This window comes from Lichenostomus cassidix, chromosome 1 (genome assembly GCF_008360975.1).
Source record: "Lichenostomus cassidix isolate B80296 chromosome 1, HeHo_3.0, whole genome shotgun sequence".
Lineage (NCBI taxonomy): Eukaryota > Metazoa > Chordata > Aves > Passeriformes > Meliphagidae > Lichenostomus > Lichenostomus cassidix.
Window position 1 is genome coordinate 92,203,202 of NC_139479.1, and position 13,133 is coordinate 92,216,334.

The 13,133-nt window shown below is 45.6% G+C and overlaps 1 protein-coding gene across 1 annotated transcript in view; it reads right to left on the reverse strand.

Annotated features, from left to right (window-relative positions):
- GAP43 (growth associated protein 43) overlaps positions 1-13,133 on the reverse strand; it is a 58,236-nt gene that overhangs the window by 23,271 nt on the left and 21,832 nt on the right. Inside the window, exon 2 of the mRNA XM_085070855.1 lies at positions 3,637-4,264. Coding sequence (XP_084926981.1) covers positions 3,637-4,264 — 628 coding nt within the window. The remainder of the gene's footprint in view (positions 1-3,636; positions 4,265-13,133) is intronic.

Below are 13,133 nucleotides of genomic sequence, written 5' to 3' on the forward strand. Positions count from 1 at the left end.
AGGTTTCGAGAGATTGTCCTTCTTACATCAATCCTTCATTCCCACTGAACAAAGCCTCATTTCATGCCTTACCCAGGCTGGAATCCATCTCTGTTTTCCATCTACTTTTAGATACACTGAGGATTTCTTAGGAACTGCCCTGCTGTACAACTGGGAATGCCTGGGGTTACAGACCAACTACTACTGGACACAGGAAAGTCGTTTGAAGCCGTCTCTCAGGCCATTACCAACAGACAGACAGACCATGTGGAACTGAGTAATAAGGAGAGGTGAAGGCTCTCAGAGGATCTACTGACTGTTATGAAGAACCACTCTGTCCCTCACTCCAGAGGTATTAAGCATTAAAATCTGTGCACTTGCCTTTATCTGGTTAGTTATTCCTTTCCCCACTTCCTGACTTTTTCTGTCCTGCCCATAGATAAAGGTAAAAATCTCTTCTGGGTATGAATCAAATGCCCTTGTCCTTTGCTTCCACTTGCCACAGATAGCACGATACAGCCATTGTAGTAAAATTCAAGGCAGATGAACATCACCACCCCAAAGCTGCATGGTTGGCACACCTCAGGGTAGCAGCAGCCAAGCACGCCATGGCAACCAGCCAACCAATGACACTGGCCAAGAGCCAATTTGATTTATTTTTGGCAGCCTGACACTGCACACTACTGTGCCGGTCTTCGATCACAGAAACGATAAGAGGTGACCTTTGAAGGCCAAGGGGACTGATGGAGCTGAAAGAGGATCTGTCCCTGGGCTGGAGGAGCACTGAAGTGGCAGATGTCCGCTCTTTCATGAATGACCATCACAGCCATGCCAGCAACCACCAGTGCTGTGGGGGATGACTGGGAGAAAGGTTGAGACCTGGCAAATGTGTTTAAGTCTATGGAAAGAGCAAGTACCAAGAGAGAAACAGGGAGGTTTAAAGACATAAGAGAGAGCAATAGGATGAAGATGGCAGAAAGAAAACCCGGGCTTTCTGTCAGGAAATATTTCCTGTGGGTACTTTTGTACTGTGAGGATGCTCTTCAGAGGAATATTCTTCAAGGAGGAAGCAGCTTCTTCCAACTGTGGGCATTGTGCTACAGAGTGTATTGCAGAGCACAGACTGGAATCCTCAGAGAGATGGACAAGGAGACCTATTTAATCTTTTTTGCATTTCTTTCTTGGATGACTCTGGGGGCACTTAGCCAGCTGTTCAGGTTTGTGGCTGAAGGCTGATATCATACTGGAATAGGAAATCAGGAAAAAATCTATATTCATTAACATTTTAAAGAGGCTATCAGCTTGACTCTGGCCACACACCTTCCATGTTTGCTTTCTGCAAACATTGCTAAGCTTGAGTGTTACTGCATGCATACTGAATAAGTATAAATAGATGCACATACTGGTCTTGAACACTCGATCACTGAAAACTCATTTTTAAATACATATTTGATTGCAGATTTTCCAGCTTCTTCTGTTGGCTAGATATTTACATAAGTAGTAGTATCATGTGCAAATGCATATTAAATCGTGCATTTTAAATGGCCACTTCAAATGATGTGGCCATGAAAGGCTGGCCACTTCAAATGATGTTAAAACCAACAAGAGCATGGGGAAGATATCTGCAAATGATTCAGAATATTGCGTAGAAATAAACCATTCTTTCATGAGTGACAGTTCCAAACAGGTAAAAATTAAATGAAAATTTAAATCAAATAGCTTGCTACTATAAGTGTCCTACCTATATCTGTTAGAGCAGATTAATCTGAACAAAAATGGAATGTCAATTCAAAGCAGAATCATTTTTGCTTAGGAAAAAGGCATCCCAAGTCTTAAATAACAGGGAATTAGCATTCATTATCCTGTGTACAGAGGAGCCCAAGACACTGATTCACTCTGTCCTTTTCTTGCCATTGATGTTTATACCTTTGCCCAAGTACAAAACCAACACGAGTACAGCCTGCGACATAACAAATTATATTTCACAAATCACATGATATTTATGTTGCCACTCAACTCATCATATAAAGTAAGAACAAATGGCTGGAGACCTGGACAACAAAATGTAAACATGGAAAAAACAATTTCAAGGCTTGTTTTTAGAAACTTCTAAATAAGCAGAAGTAAAACCAGCAACCCTTTGTAGTTGTGTACAATCAGTTTAGACTCATGCTCTTGAAGGCTGCTCCCCTTGCCCATACCTTAAATCACAAATGTCCTGCATGAGTTCCTCTTCCAGAATTTAATCTGTCCTTTTGGGTATCTGTTCTTCCCTATCTGTCCACTTTTTTGAGCAGGAATGGAGTTGCCTGAAGAACCAGGTTAGCTATTACGTCTTGGAAGCCCAATTGGAGAGTAGGAGTTGTAATTTGTGGAAGAGAAGTAGTGGACCAAATTAAATTATGGAGAAACATCAGCAAGTACAAGACTGGGTGCTGAGGCTCTCTAACATTTACATCAGGCTGCTTATGAACATCAAGCTGATATGCAACAATTTTTCCCAACAAGCTAATGAATGCAGAATGCCCTGTACAACTGAGTATTTCATTAATGTGGAGGCCAGTTTTGCTTGGTACTGGCTCTTAACTGAGTTTCATGTGGAGACTACCTCCAGTGTTACCTTTTTTTGTTTATGTTCTATTTCTTTGATAAAATAAGAAAGGCAAAGAACAAGAGAGAAAAATATCCTCAGGTCTTTGATGCGTTTTCTACTCAGCTCAGTATCACAATTTAAAAACAGCACTTCTTCATGGTTTGTAAACATTATACTTCTGTCCAAAAATGTCCACTTCTGCCTCTCAAAACTCTTCACCCCTTCCCAAGGGAACTGGTTAAGCAGACCTGCACTCGGTCAACAGTGAGGAATGGAAAACACCTCCTAGAGTGATTTTTGGTATTCAGCCCTCTCTTTGGTCCTCACTCACTGAGCTGTCAGGGCCCTTAATCTTTCCTTTCCCTACATGGTTCTCTTACTATCCACATCTGAATCGGCTGACACATCTAAAAGCTTCATGCAAGCTTGGCTGTCAAGGGGTACTCCAAGTAGAGACCCTACAAACATAGGTGTAGATGAAACTAGAAGCACTACTGATAATAGGATGTTCCTGACTAGGATGTAGTTGTATTAAGAATCTCATCCATACACAAGCAGATGGATGAAAGACCCTTTTGACTCCATGACCATCCCACCAGGAAGGTCTCCTGCAGTGTTAGAGAGCTTTTGTCTTGGGAGATTTTCAGTTGAAGCTGGAAGCCTCCAGTGACCTGGTCAAGTTGCCCCACTGGAGCTGTCTGTGCTAGTGTGACTGAGAAGGTTCATCACAATATTTAGCACTTGCAGAGCTTGGGGACCTGTGCCAGGCTCCTCCAAGCCTCCCAGCTGGCAGACACTCTCCTGCCACCATGGAAAAAAGGGCTGATGGCACCTCCATCTAGAGGAACAGGAACCTCAGCAGGAGCTGCAGTATTTCCAAAAGCTGACTGGAAGCAGGAAAGAGGGTGTTAAGCAAGAAATTAATCCCTCCCACCCCTAAAAACTAGCAAGGGGATTCCCTTGTTAACTCTCAATCTATTCCCCACACCAGCTCTTGCTCCCAGGAGACCAAGGGAGGTATCCATTTCTGCAGAGGCCCATTCCCTAGTGAGACATTCACTCACCTGTCTTCTCTTCGGTTTGGCTGCTCTCCACTGTCTCCATTTGGGGTTGCGCTGTTGCCTTGGCAGTAGCATCCTCTGCGGCAGGGGTGGTGGTGGCAGTGGTGTCAGCAGCAGGCACGTCGGCTTGTTTAGGCTCCTCTTTGTCTTGGGCTTCGTCAGCCTTCAAGGACGGCGAGTTATCAGTGGAAGCTTTAGTGGCACTTTCCCTTTCGGGGGCAGCGGCAGCAGCGGGCTTTTCCTCCGAGGAGGCAGCAGGAGTGGCAGCCTGTGGGGCTGGCTGCTCCGAGCCCGTGTCGGCGGCTCCGTCTCCTTTTTTCTCCTCCGCTGGCGCGCTGCTGTCTTTGCTGCCCTCCTCCTGCTGGGCACTGTCAGCGGCGGCTGCTTCTGTGGCAGCAGGAGCCTCGCTTTCTTTGTTCTCGGCTGCTCCGCCAGCAGGGCCTTCCTCCTTCTTGTCGGCGGCATCAGCCTCGGACGCTGGGGCATCTCCCTTCTTCTCCCCCTTGAGCTTTTTCCTTGTTATGTGTCCGCGGAAGCTGGCCTGGATTTTGGTGGCTGCCTTATGAGCTTTATCTTCTGGTTTGATGCCATCTTGCTCGATCTTTTGGTCTCCATCCTCATTCTTTTCAACCTTTGGAGAAGAACAAGGGAGGAGGGCAGAGCAGAAAAGAGGGAGATGAGTTAAGGTTTCTTCAGGTATAGCAGATGCTCTGATTTTATTGAGAATGTCCCACTTTCCCCTCCTGCTAACCAGTGACGAGTTTCAAAACAGCTTTTCCATTTGGTATGGGTTTGGAGCCAGGTGACCCTCATTTCATCCTAAGGCTGGACAGATGTAGATCTCCAGCCAAACCTCTAGCCACAGGTTTGTAAACAGAATTTAAAGCACCTCATCACCCCTGCCAGCACTGCTGAGAGCATCTTGGCTGTATGGAAAGGCTTGCACCAGCTGGATTGTCTCTATTCCCATAATTTATTTTCCCATTCATTTTGAAATATACCGTTTTTTTCCTCTACTCATTTTCAAAACACTCTCCCGAGGGGCATTTTCACAGTCTTTCCAAACCCAGCCCTGCCTTCAAGTTGGTGTTTCTTTTTAACGACACCTTGTTTCACAGGTGTGTGACTCTAATGACACCAAGTGCTTTGTCTTTTATAGCTTTTTGGCTCGGGATTGCCATCAGAGAATAGGATTGCTGCCTGCCCCACCGCATTTCCACGCTGTCAGACACACACAGATATTCACAGGATGTACTCCTCACAAACACCCTGCCTGCAAGCGCTCCAAGCATTTAGCTTTTGCTCTCCACTCCTGGTTTCACTGAAGGATTAATAGGCAGATTAGTATCACTCTTTCCAATTTCAACAGACTATTATTATTTCTCTCACTATTGGGGGGGAATTCAGACCTATAACAAAGAACAGACATCTCCCATGTTTTTAGACTTAAATCATGCATTAAAATCTTAAATGGGACCAAAAGAGAGGCTGTGCCTCATGCTGGTCTGCTGCAGAGAGATAATGCTCTCTGAATGAAGTTTATAAACCTTCACTGAATCTACAGGACAGACCATGTTTCACCCCAATAATTTAGCAGCCCTTGGGCAAGTAACAGCTCAGCTGCATATTGATGAAAGGACACTGTTCTATTAATAGTCCCATTGGGAAGCATTCAAAAGACCTACTTGGAAGCAAAGCCAGTGGCCTCTTTGCTGTCTGTACCTGGTTTCCATCACTGGCTTAGGTCACAAAACAAAGAAAACAGGCTGGCTGGGAAAGATAGAAGTATTTACTTATGTGTGGGAAGAGGGAACCACTCCTTTGGTCATTGCAACTGAGATGTGCCAGGTGAGGAAAGGCTCCCGACCAGAACAGCAGAGAGAGGGGACAACCAACAAACACATTCAATAAAAATGCAGGAGGAAGAAGGGAGAAGAAGCTGCTGCAACATACAGGTGTGCCACTGGAAACAAGATGCCTGTGGAGAGGGGGAAAGAAGAGTGGCCACAATAGCAGCAATCCCTGGGAGACAGACTGGAAGTGATCATTTCCACAGCACAAGACAGGGTCGAGCACACGTGTGAGCAAAGCTTGGCCAGGGAACCAATTGGGCGTCCACTGCCATGCCAGAGGTGGTGTCCACTATGTCCCACTGGGTCCCCAGTGAGCACAGATCCCTCACCCTAGCACTGGTGCCCATCATTCCTGAAGTGGGTATGGTGGCCAAAGAGCAAGTAGACCCAACTCATCAAGGAAAAGAGCCACCCCACACAGCTGTGCAGGGACGTGGATGGGTCTGTATACAGCAGGAGGTGAGATGGGAGGGACACTAGGTGCCAGGGTGCTTATGCAGGGGGTGGAAAAGGCTGTGAATGAATATGTAAATAGGATTAATGCAAAGAATTCTGCACAAGATATTTGTGTGCTCCTGACCATGCCCAGGGACAAAATGGTTGTTGCACCAATCACAGGGGCACAGCTGAGCATTATGTCTACACTTCCCCGAGTGAATTAAATGACACAGTATGGAAAGTGGGCTTTCATGTTTGTCTCAGCTTGTCAGAGAGCAGGTGATGGTTATGTGCACAGATGATGCAGGCACCAGCAGGCTGCAACTGCTCATGTGTGTCTTGCATCGCTAACTCAACACTGTTATTCAGCATCTGGGGTAAGCTTTTCAGCCTACTTCAGCACAAGGAGGTGGAAACAAATTGAAAGTACGTTTAAACTAGCCAGGGTAGAGCAGAGCTCCACATGGGCTCCTCCATCCTGCTCCTTAGGCAAGTTTTGCAGCTTGCAGTAAGTCCTGTGTTGCTGTGGCAACCTAACTGCTAATACCTGAACTAGCTGGTTTAAGGAGATCCTGGGTATGCCAGCATTGCACCGCAGCCACAGCAATGTGAAGATAGACTGGGTACTCCTTTAGAACACTGTATAACACTTAGATGCTGTTGCTTTGACTCTTTCTCCCCAAGGACTGTGGCTAGTCTCAAACAGCAGCAAGACTGGGAGACTGGAAAGACAATTTAGACATAACTACAAGGCCCTGGGGTTCAGTCCCCATGCTTGATTCCTGCAAAACCATTAGTGAATGTGACAAAATTGCTAATTGCTGGACAAAGATGAAAACCATTGACTGAAGGGAGATCTCTCTTGCCACTGGCCTTGTTGCTCTTACACCCCAAACACCTCCTGCACCAACCAACACAGCTGTTACGGGTTGTGGACTGCTGCGTGCCTGACTCTCTGACTCCAACCCTTCTAGCTGGGCTATGCAGCCCAGTGAAGGCTTATATCCTCCCCCTGCTAGCCAGAGCCCAGGGCACAGTGAGCCACAGGGCTGGCTCTTGGGCTATTGTGACAGAAGCACTCAGAGAGCTGTGACTGCCACTCAGTCCCTGACCTGGAAGGCAATGGGAAAGCATTTCTCCCCAGGGAGGTCAGACCAAAACCTCTCCCCTTCACCTACAGCATGGCAGAGCTAAAAGGCTCCTTTACTATTCCAGTGACATCATTGTCCTCTTCTACCAGTTGGGATGACATCCATTTGAGCTCTTGCCAGATCTCAAGTTGTGCGACTGAAAATTTTATTTCCAGTAGGGTGCTTTCGGCATAATTTAAGATACAAAAGTTAAGAAACAAGAGACTGGGGCAGAGGGGCAGTTCAAGATCGTGGATGAAAGAAATGTACTAATAGTTTGTCTGTGCCAACTGTGGCCCTCAGGAATCCTGTTTCTATTTAGTCCTTCCCAAGTAAAGCATCCCAGGCATTTGAAATTACTTTTTTTCAGGCTACTGGCCTGCAGCTACTTCTGGGGTAGGACACGGTATCCATAAAGTTTGTGTGTCATGTTGTATAACAATGGGTTGGATGAGAAACAGGTTGTTCAGGGGGAAACTTCTGTTCACACAAAAAAAAGCCCCAAGGGCTTTTCATCTGTTGATTATGCGCACAGCAGATAAACCTTAATTAAGGAAGCGCTGAAAAATAACCTGTATACAGCAGAAGCTCCTGGAAAGCAATTTGTCTTCCTTGGAAAGCTAAAAGGGTGAGTCAGACCTGCCAGGATGCATTCAAAACCATCTCAGTGGAAAACAAGAAATCTGTCTGTCTTATGTATCTCCCCTGCATTCATGACATCTTGGCTGCAGTATTGTGGCTAGAATAAAGTGACTATTATTACTAGTGTTTACATGGAATCTAGAATTGCCAGCCAGGAATCAGGTTTGGCAGGGATAGGTTTCAGATATTAGTATTCCATCACCTCCCTCCCCTTCATTTACACATTTATGTGTAAAGTAAACTCATGCATATAGTTAATATTGACATATTCATGATATTGTTAGGCTACATGCAATGTATTGCCATTTTACCCAGAGCAAATATCCTGTTTCATTTAGTGTTAAACAAATCATGGATCCTATAATGGCAGGATATCACTGAGGCAGATGGATGCAGAGCTAAATGGATATATAAAAGGACATACATAGTCAAACATGTCCCTTTTTTCATTCAGACCATCGTCACATACCCAGCGAAGCCAGTGTGCAAAGCTTTGCCTTTATGAAACACACTTTTATGTCTCTATCTACACAGCCCACAGCATCTTTCCAGTCCTGGAGGGATGATCCTCTCACCGTCCCCATCTGCTTGTCTGCCACACCTCCAGGTTTCTAGGACATCCCTCCCCAGGCAGACTGTTCCTGTCAGTGAGACCTTCCTTGCTATCACTTAGCTGAGAGAGTAGGAGCTAAGACACAGATAGGGCAGAGGTTAGTTCTTAGGTAGCAGGAATGTAGAAATTTCCTAGAGCCATGACAAGAAGATTTCTAATCCCTGGCCACCTTTGCACCTTCCGTCTCCAAACTCATGTCTTATGGGGGGGGTGTCAAATTATGGCTCAGAACTAATGAAGTATTACCATAACCTCCAGACCCTTTTAAAAGTCTCATATGCTAGTATTTCAGGAAAGGAGAAATGGAGAAACTAGGCGTTTTCTAGATGTTCCTTGTGTTTGCAGCCACATATAGGCAAAGAAAGGTGAGGACTGAGTGCTTTGGTCCTTGCTTGCTATTAGTCCACTTGTCTCTCATGGTGTACCTCATTGCCTTTCCTTGGAAAAATAATCACATAGATTTGTATTTTGAATGCTGGGATGGAGAGACCAAGAAAGAACTTAGTGCTCCATTAAAAGGTTTTTGAATATTATACAGCTTCCTCTGCTTCTCTCTATAGCTCTCTTTTTCCTGGTGTTTCTCTGCCCTCTAATAAATAGCACGTATCAACCTCCTTAATGTTCATCCTAGGATCAGGCTGCTGTCTTGTAGCCATGCTATATGCTCAGCCATCACCCTGGTATCCTGCTCCTTTCTGTCCTTAGTTAGGAGCTCCTCTTCAATGTGTCACCAAATCCCAGAGCCCTTCAATACACGTGGCAACCTCCTGGTATTCTGTAACGTGTGTGCTCAGATTTAGGACTTACACACCTTTCACCAGACAAGGCATCAATACTGGCCAGAGCCTGGACATCCACAGGACCACTGACACTTATCAATAACCCACTTCACCCATTTCACCCAAGGGAAATATGATACCTGATTATTATTAGGGGAAAAAAAAACCCAACAAAACAAACAACTGTATTCTCCATGCAAAGAAATAAAGGGCCCAAAGTCATTCCTTTCTCATGACACTTGTGCTAAAGCATGTGTGGAAACCTTTCCTTCAGTTATTTAGGTGAATTAGTGCTGAATCAACCAATCAACTGTGCTGTTTGTGGGGTTAAGATGCATTTCAGCCCATGTTCTATTCTTGACTAGAACACAAAGTATGCTCATACTGATGTTACTCAAGGCTCATTGGGCCCAGACTCACAAAGAAATTTAGGCATCCAGCTCCCAGTGATTTCCCAGGATTGTCACCTCAGTGATTTTCATGGGCCTGGCTCCACATGACCTGATTTGTCTCAGAGACAGCATTTAAGGAGCAGAATGTATTAAAAAAAAAAGACCAGCTGTCTCCCCAGAAGGAGTGAAGCATGGACACGTGAAAGAGAGAAAAGGCTTTCACACCTTGTGAAGTGAGGAAGCAATTTAGCACAAAGAACAGCTTTTTTTAACCCAGTTAAATGGTGTGAAGACACCTGGCTAGAGGATGGCACCTGTCAGCACAACCTGTCTTCAAGGCGAGGAAACAAACAGAGTTCCTTTTTTTTCCCAGCGTGACTCTGGTGATGGTGGGTAAAACACCCTTGAGAAAGAAAAGGTTAATTTATCCCTCTGAAGGCCTAAGCAGCATTGTTCCCCAGGGTATAACTAGCAGGGTTTCAGCTCTCCAGTTTCAAATCCTCTAACAATGGTGTTTCCACCCTTTCCTCTACAAGATCCTCTCATATGTAGGAAATTTTTTTGCTATTTTATGTGCCTAGAATAAAGTAAGATCATGATGATTAGGCAGATGGATGTTATTCATTCTTGCACAGTGACTGAAAAGAGAGGTAGAAGATAAACTAAGCTAGACCTGTTTAGATATTTCTAGCGTGTCTTCTCAATAAATTCATACTCTCCTTGCCTGTTTTGTGACTCTCCTTTCTGTTTGTCACACTGTTTTTCTTAAGCTGCTGGTCAACCATGGTGTCATCTACCACCCTGAAGCTCCAACAGCTCCAGCAGGTAATTGGAAAAACTATTCAGTACTGCTGTGCTGCCTTTGCAGGCTGGATGAAAGAAAGAAGAGCCTTTCCCCTGAAGGGGATGCAAAGTGGATGATGTTCATGATGATGTTTGTGGTTTCTGGAGCAGAGAAGCTCACAGGGAAAAACACCTGCCGTGGGTCTGGTCTGGGCTCTGTGGAGCACTTCAGTGGTTGTGGGGCACAGGCTGTGCTCACTCATCTTTCAATTTAAAGCACCCAGAGTCTCAGAGACAGGACTGGATTCCATCTTGTTAAGGTGGTGCTTTTCTAGTTCATGCCAAAAGTTTGTGTATACCCTGGGTGTGGCCTAAGTGTATGAGGGCACTCCAGGGCACAAAGTCTGCGGGGACTGTGAAGGTCTTGAGTGCTTGGCACAATCAGCATCTATGTTCTTGCTTGAGGCTGCATCCTGGTGCGGGCTGCACTGTCAGTTTGTCTAGTCTCCTCTTTGGAGGGAAATACTCATGTCACTCCAGAGGGAACCAGTCAGCAGGCATTGAGATCAAGGGATCAAAGGCTAGAAAGGAAGCAGGAAGTCATCCAAACTGACAGTGTAAATCTACTCCCAAAATAGCCCACATTGAAGAAATTCAGCAAAAGGACCAGGTGAAAAATTTCCCTTGAACTATGCTTTGATTAGAAAAGTCCATTCAAAGAATAGGTGATTTTTGATGTAGATATGCTTAGACAGAAATGCAAGTTTGGATGTCACTGGACTAAAGAGACATTTTATCTTTTTCAGCTCAGACTATGTCATGTTTGGGGCAGTTTGGACAAGGATGGTTGCTGCTATGTGGATTATTTTGAAGTAGCACCTTCAGAATCTGAATCCATGGTCTGCTGATCATGACCAGGTAATGAATCCCAGAATTATCAATGCCTCCCCCTTCCTACCTTTTATCTCTCACTCTCTTTTTTTTTTTTTTTTTTCTTGCTTGCTTTGTTTTGACTCCACAAAATTTTTCAGGGAATTGTTGTTAGCCTCTGGTGGCTCAGGGTGCCTGCCCCCATGAGAGCTGGGCACATTTGTTTCTGATCTAGCTGTGCTGAGGGCACAGAGGTTAATTTACTGCTCAGACTTCGCTGACACAGCTGCTGGATTCTCCAGAGTCCAGGCTTATGCAGGGTCTCCAGAATGACTTCCACAGGAAGCAGAAGCTTATGTTCTGCTCCTACCCATTCCCTCCATGGGAACACAGGACATCCCATCCTTCAGGCCTGTTGATCGCACTCAGCTTGGTGTTGTCAGCAAACACACTGATGCTGCACTTGATCCCACTGTCTGTGTCACTGAGGAAGACATTAAGTAGCACTGGTCCCCATATGGACCCCTAAAGGTCACCACTTGTCATCAGTGTCTACAGGGACTCCAGGTTTCTGGAGGCAACTGTCCAACCAATTCCTCACCCACTAAGGAGTCCTCCCATAAAATCTGTCTCCCCAGTTTAGAGAGAAGGATGGCATTGGGGACCATGTTAAAGGCCTTGCAGGAGTCCAAACAGGTGACATCTGTAGCCTTTCACTCGTTCACTGGTGTAGTCACTCCCTCACAGAAAACCACTAGGCTGGTCAGGCAGGGCTTGCCCTTTGTGACAGCACCAGTGGTTTATACCTAGCACATGCACAAAGAAGAAAAGGTGTTTCTGCTCCTGAACTGCAGCTACGGCTGGGGTGAAGCCCTGTGGCTGCCACCTGGGACCTCAGACACATACAGCAATTAAACTTCAGGAGGGACAGAGGTGTATATCCCAGCCGAAATTACAGGGTGAGCTGAAGAAGGCAGCAACCAGGATTCTTGATAGGGATCTGGCAGGGCTAGTAAAGTAAATACTGCCCTTCTTACTGTTCCATTAACCTCCTGGTCAGACCTTTGTCTTTTGTTTCTCCAGTCTTGAAAGAAAGCCTAGCCCCAAGCATCACCTTTAGCCAACAGCTTCCCCATTCCCTGAGGAGCACCATACAAGCTTTCAAGTCGTCAGAGCTGCTCTTAGCAAAACCAAAAAACCCAGAGTTGCAGGTCTATGCAATTTAACAAACTGGCTTTAAAATGGCTCCGCCTAAGATATCCGCTCTGACATTCTCTTCAGTTTTTGCTCCAAATAGACCAATCCCACAACCCCACTGCAGAGCTGAACTCTGTTCAGCAGCATGATATTATATTGCCAAAGAGCAGCAATCCATTGCAATGGCTTCTGCCTATTGGTATAGACTCTATCTTTTCATTGGGGCAGCTGGCTTTTCCTCAGCTTCTGGTTCTGATGGATTCAACAGGTCTCAGGGGCATGGCCTCTCCTTACCAGCCAGGATTAGCCCTACCGGCTCTGCTTCTTGCTCTGTGGGATTTCCTGACCCTGTTAACACCAGCCCCAACTTCACTAGGACAGGATGTCAGCCTAGCTGCTGGAAGGCAGAGAATGAGGGTGTTGAGTACTGGCTCTGATCTTCATGGAAGCTCAGTTTATTGATTTTTGTTGTGGATCTTCATGTGGATCTTCACGCCAGTTGAGGCTTGACTCACCCAGAGGTCACCCTCATGCATCCACATTGATGCCCACATGCATCCTCCTGGCCATTGTCTCCATCCACCTTTACTTCAGTGGCACCATTGGTGCTGACATTTGCTCCACAGATCTTCTGCAAGGTGTCTGATAGGACTGTCAAGACAGCCTGTGTATGAATTTTCCACAAGCAGTGGGTAAGACATGAACCCCTCTTATGAATCTGAATTCTTCACAGCAACTCCATGTCTTGGATGCCAGGGACTTCATAGAAAACCTGATGTGAAATTATTCTTGGCCAATTTTCT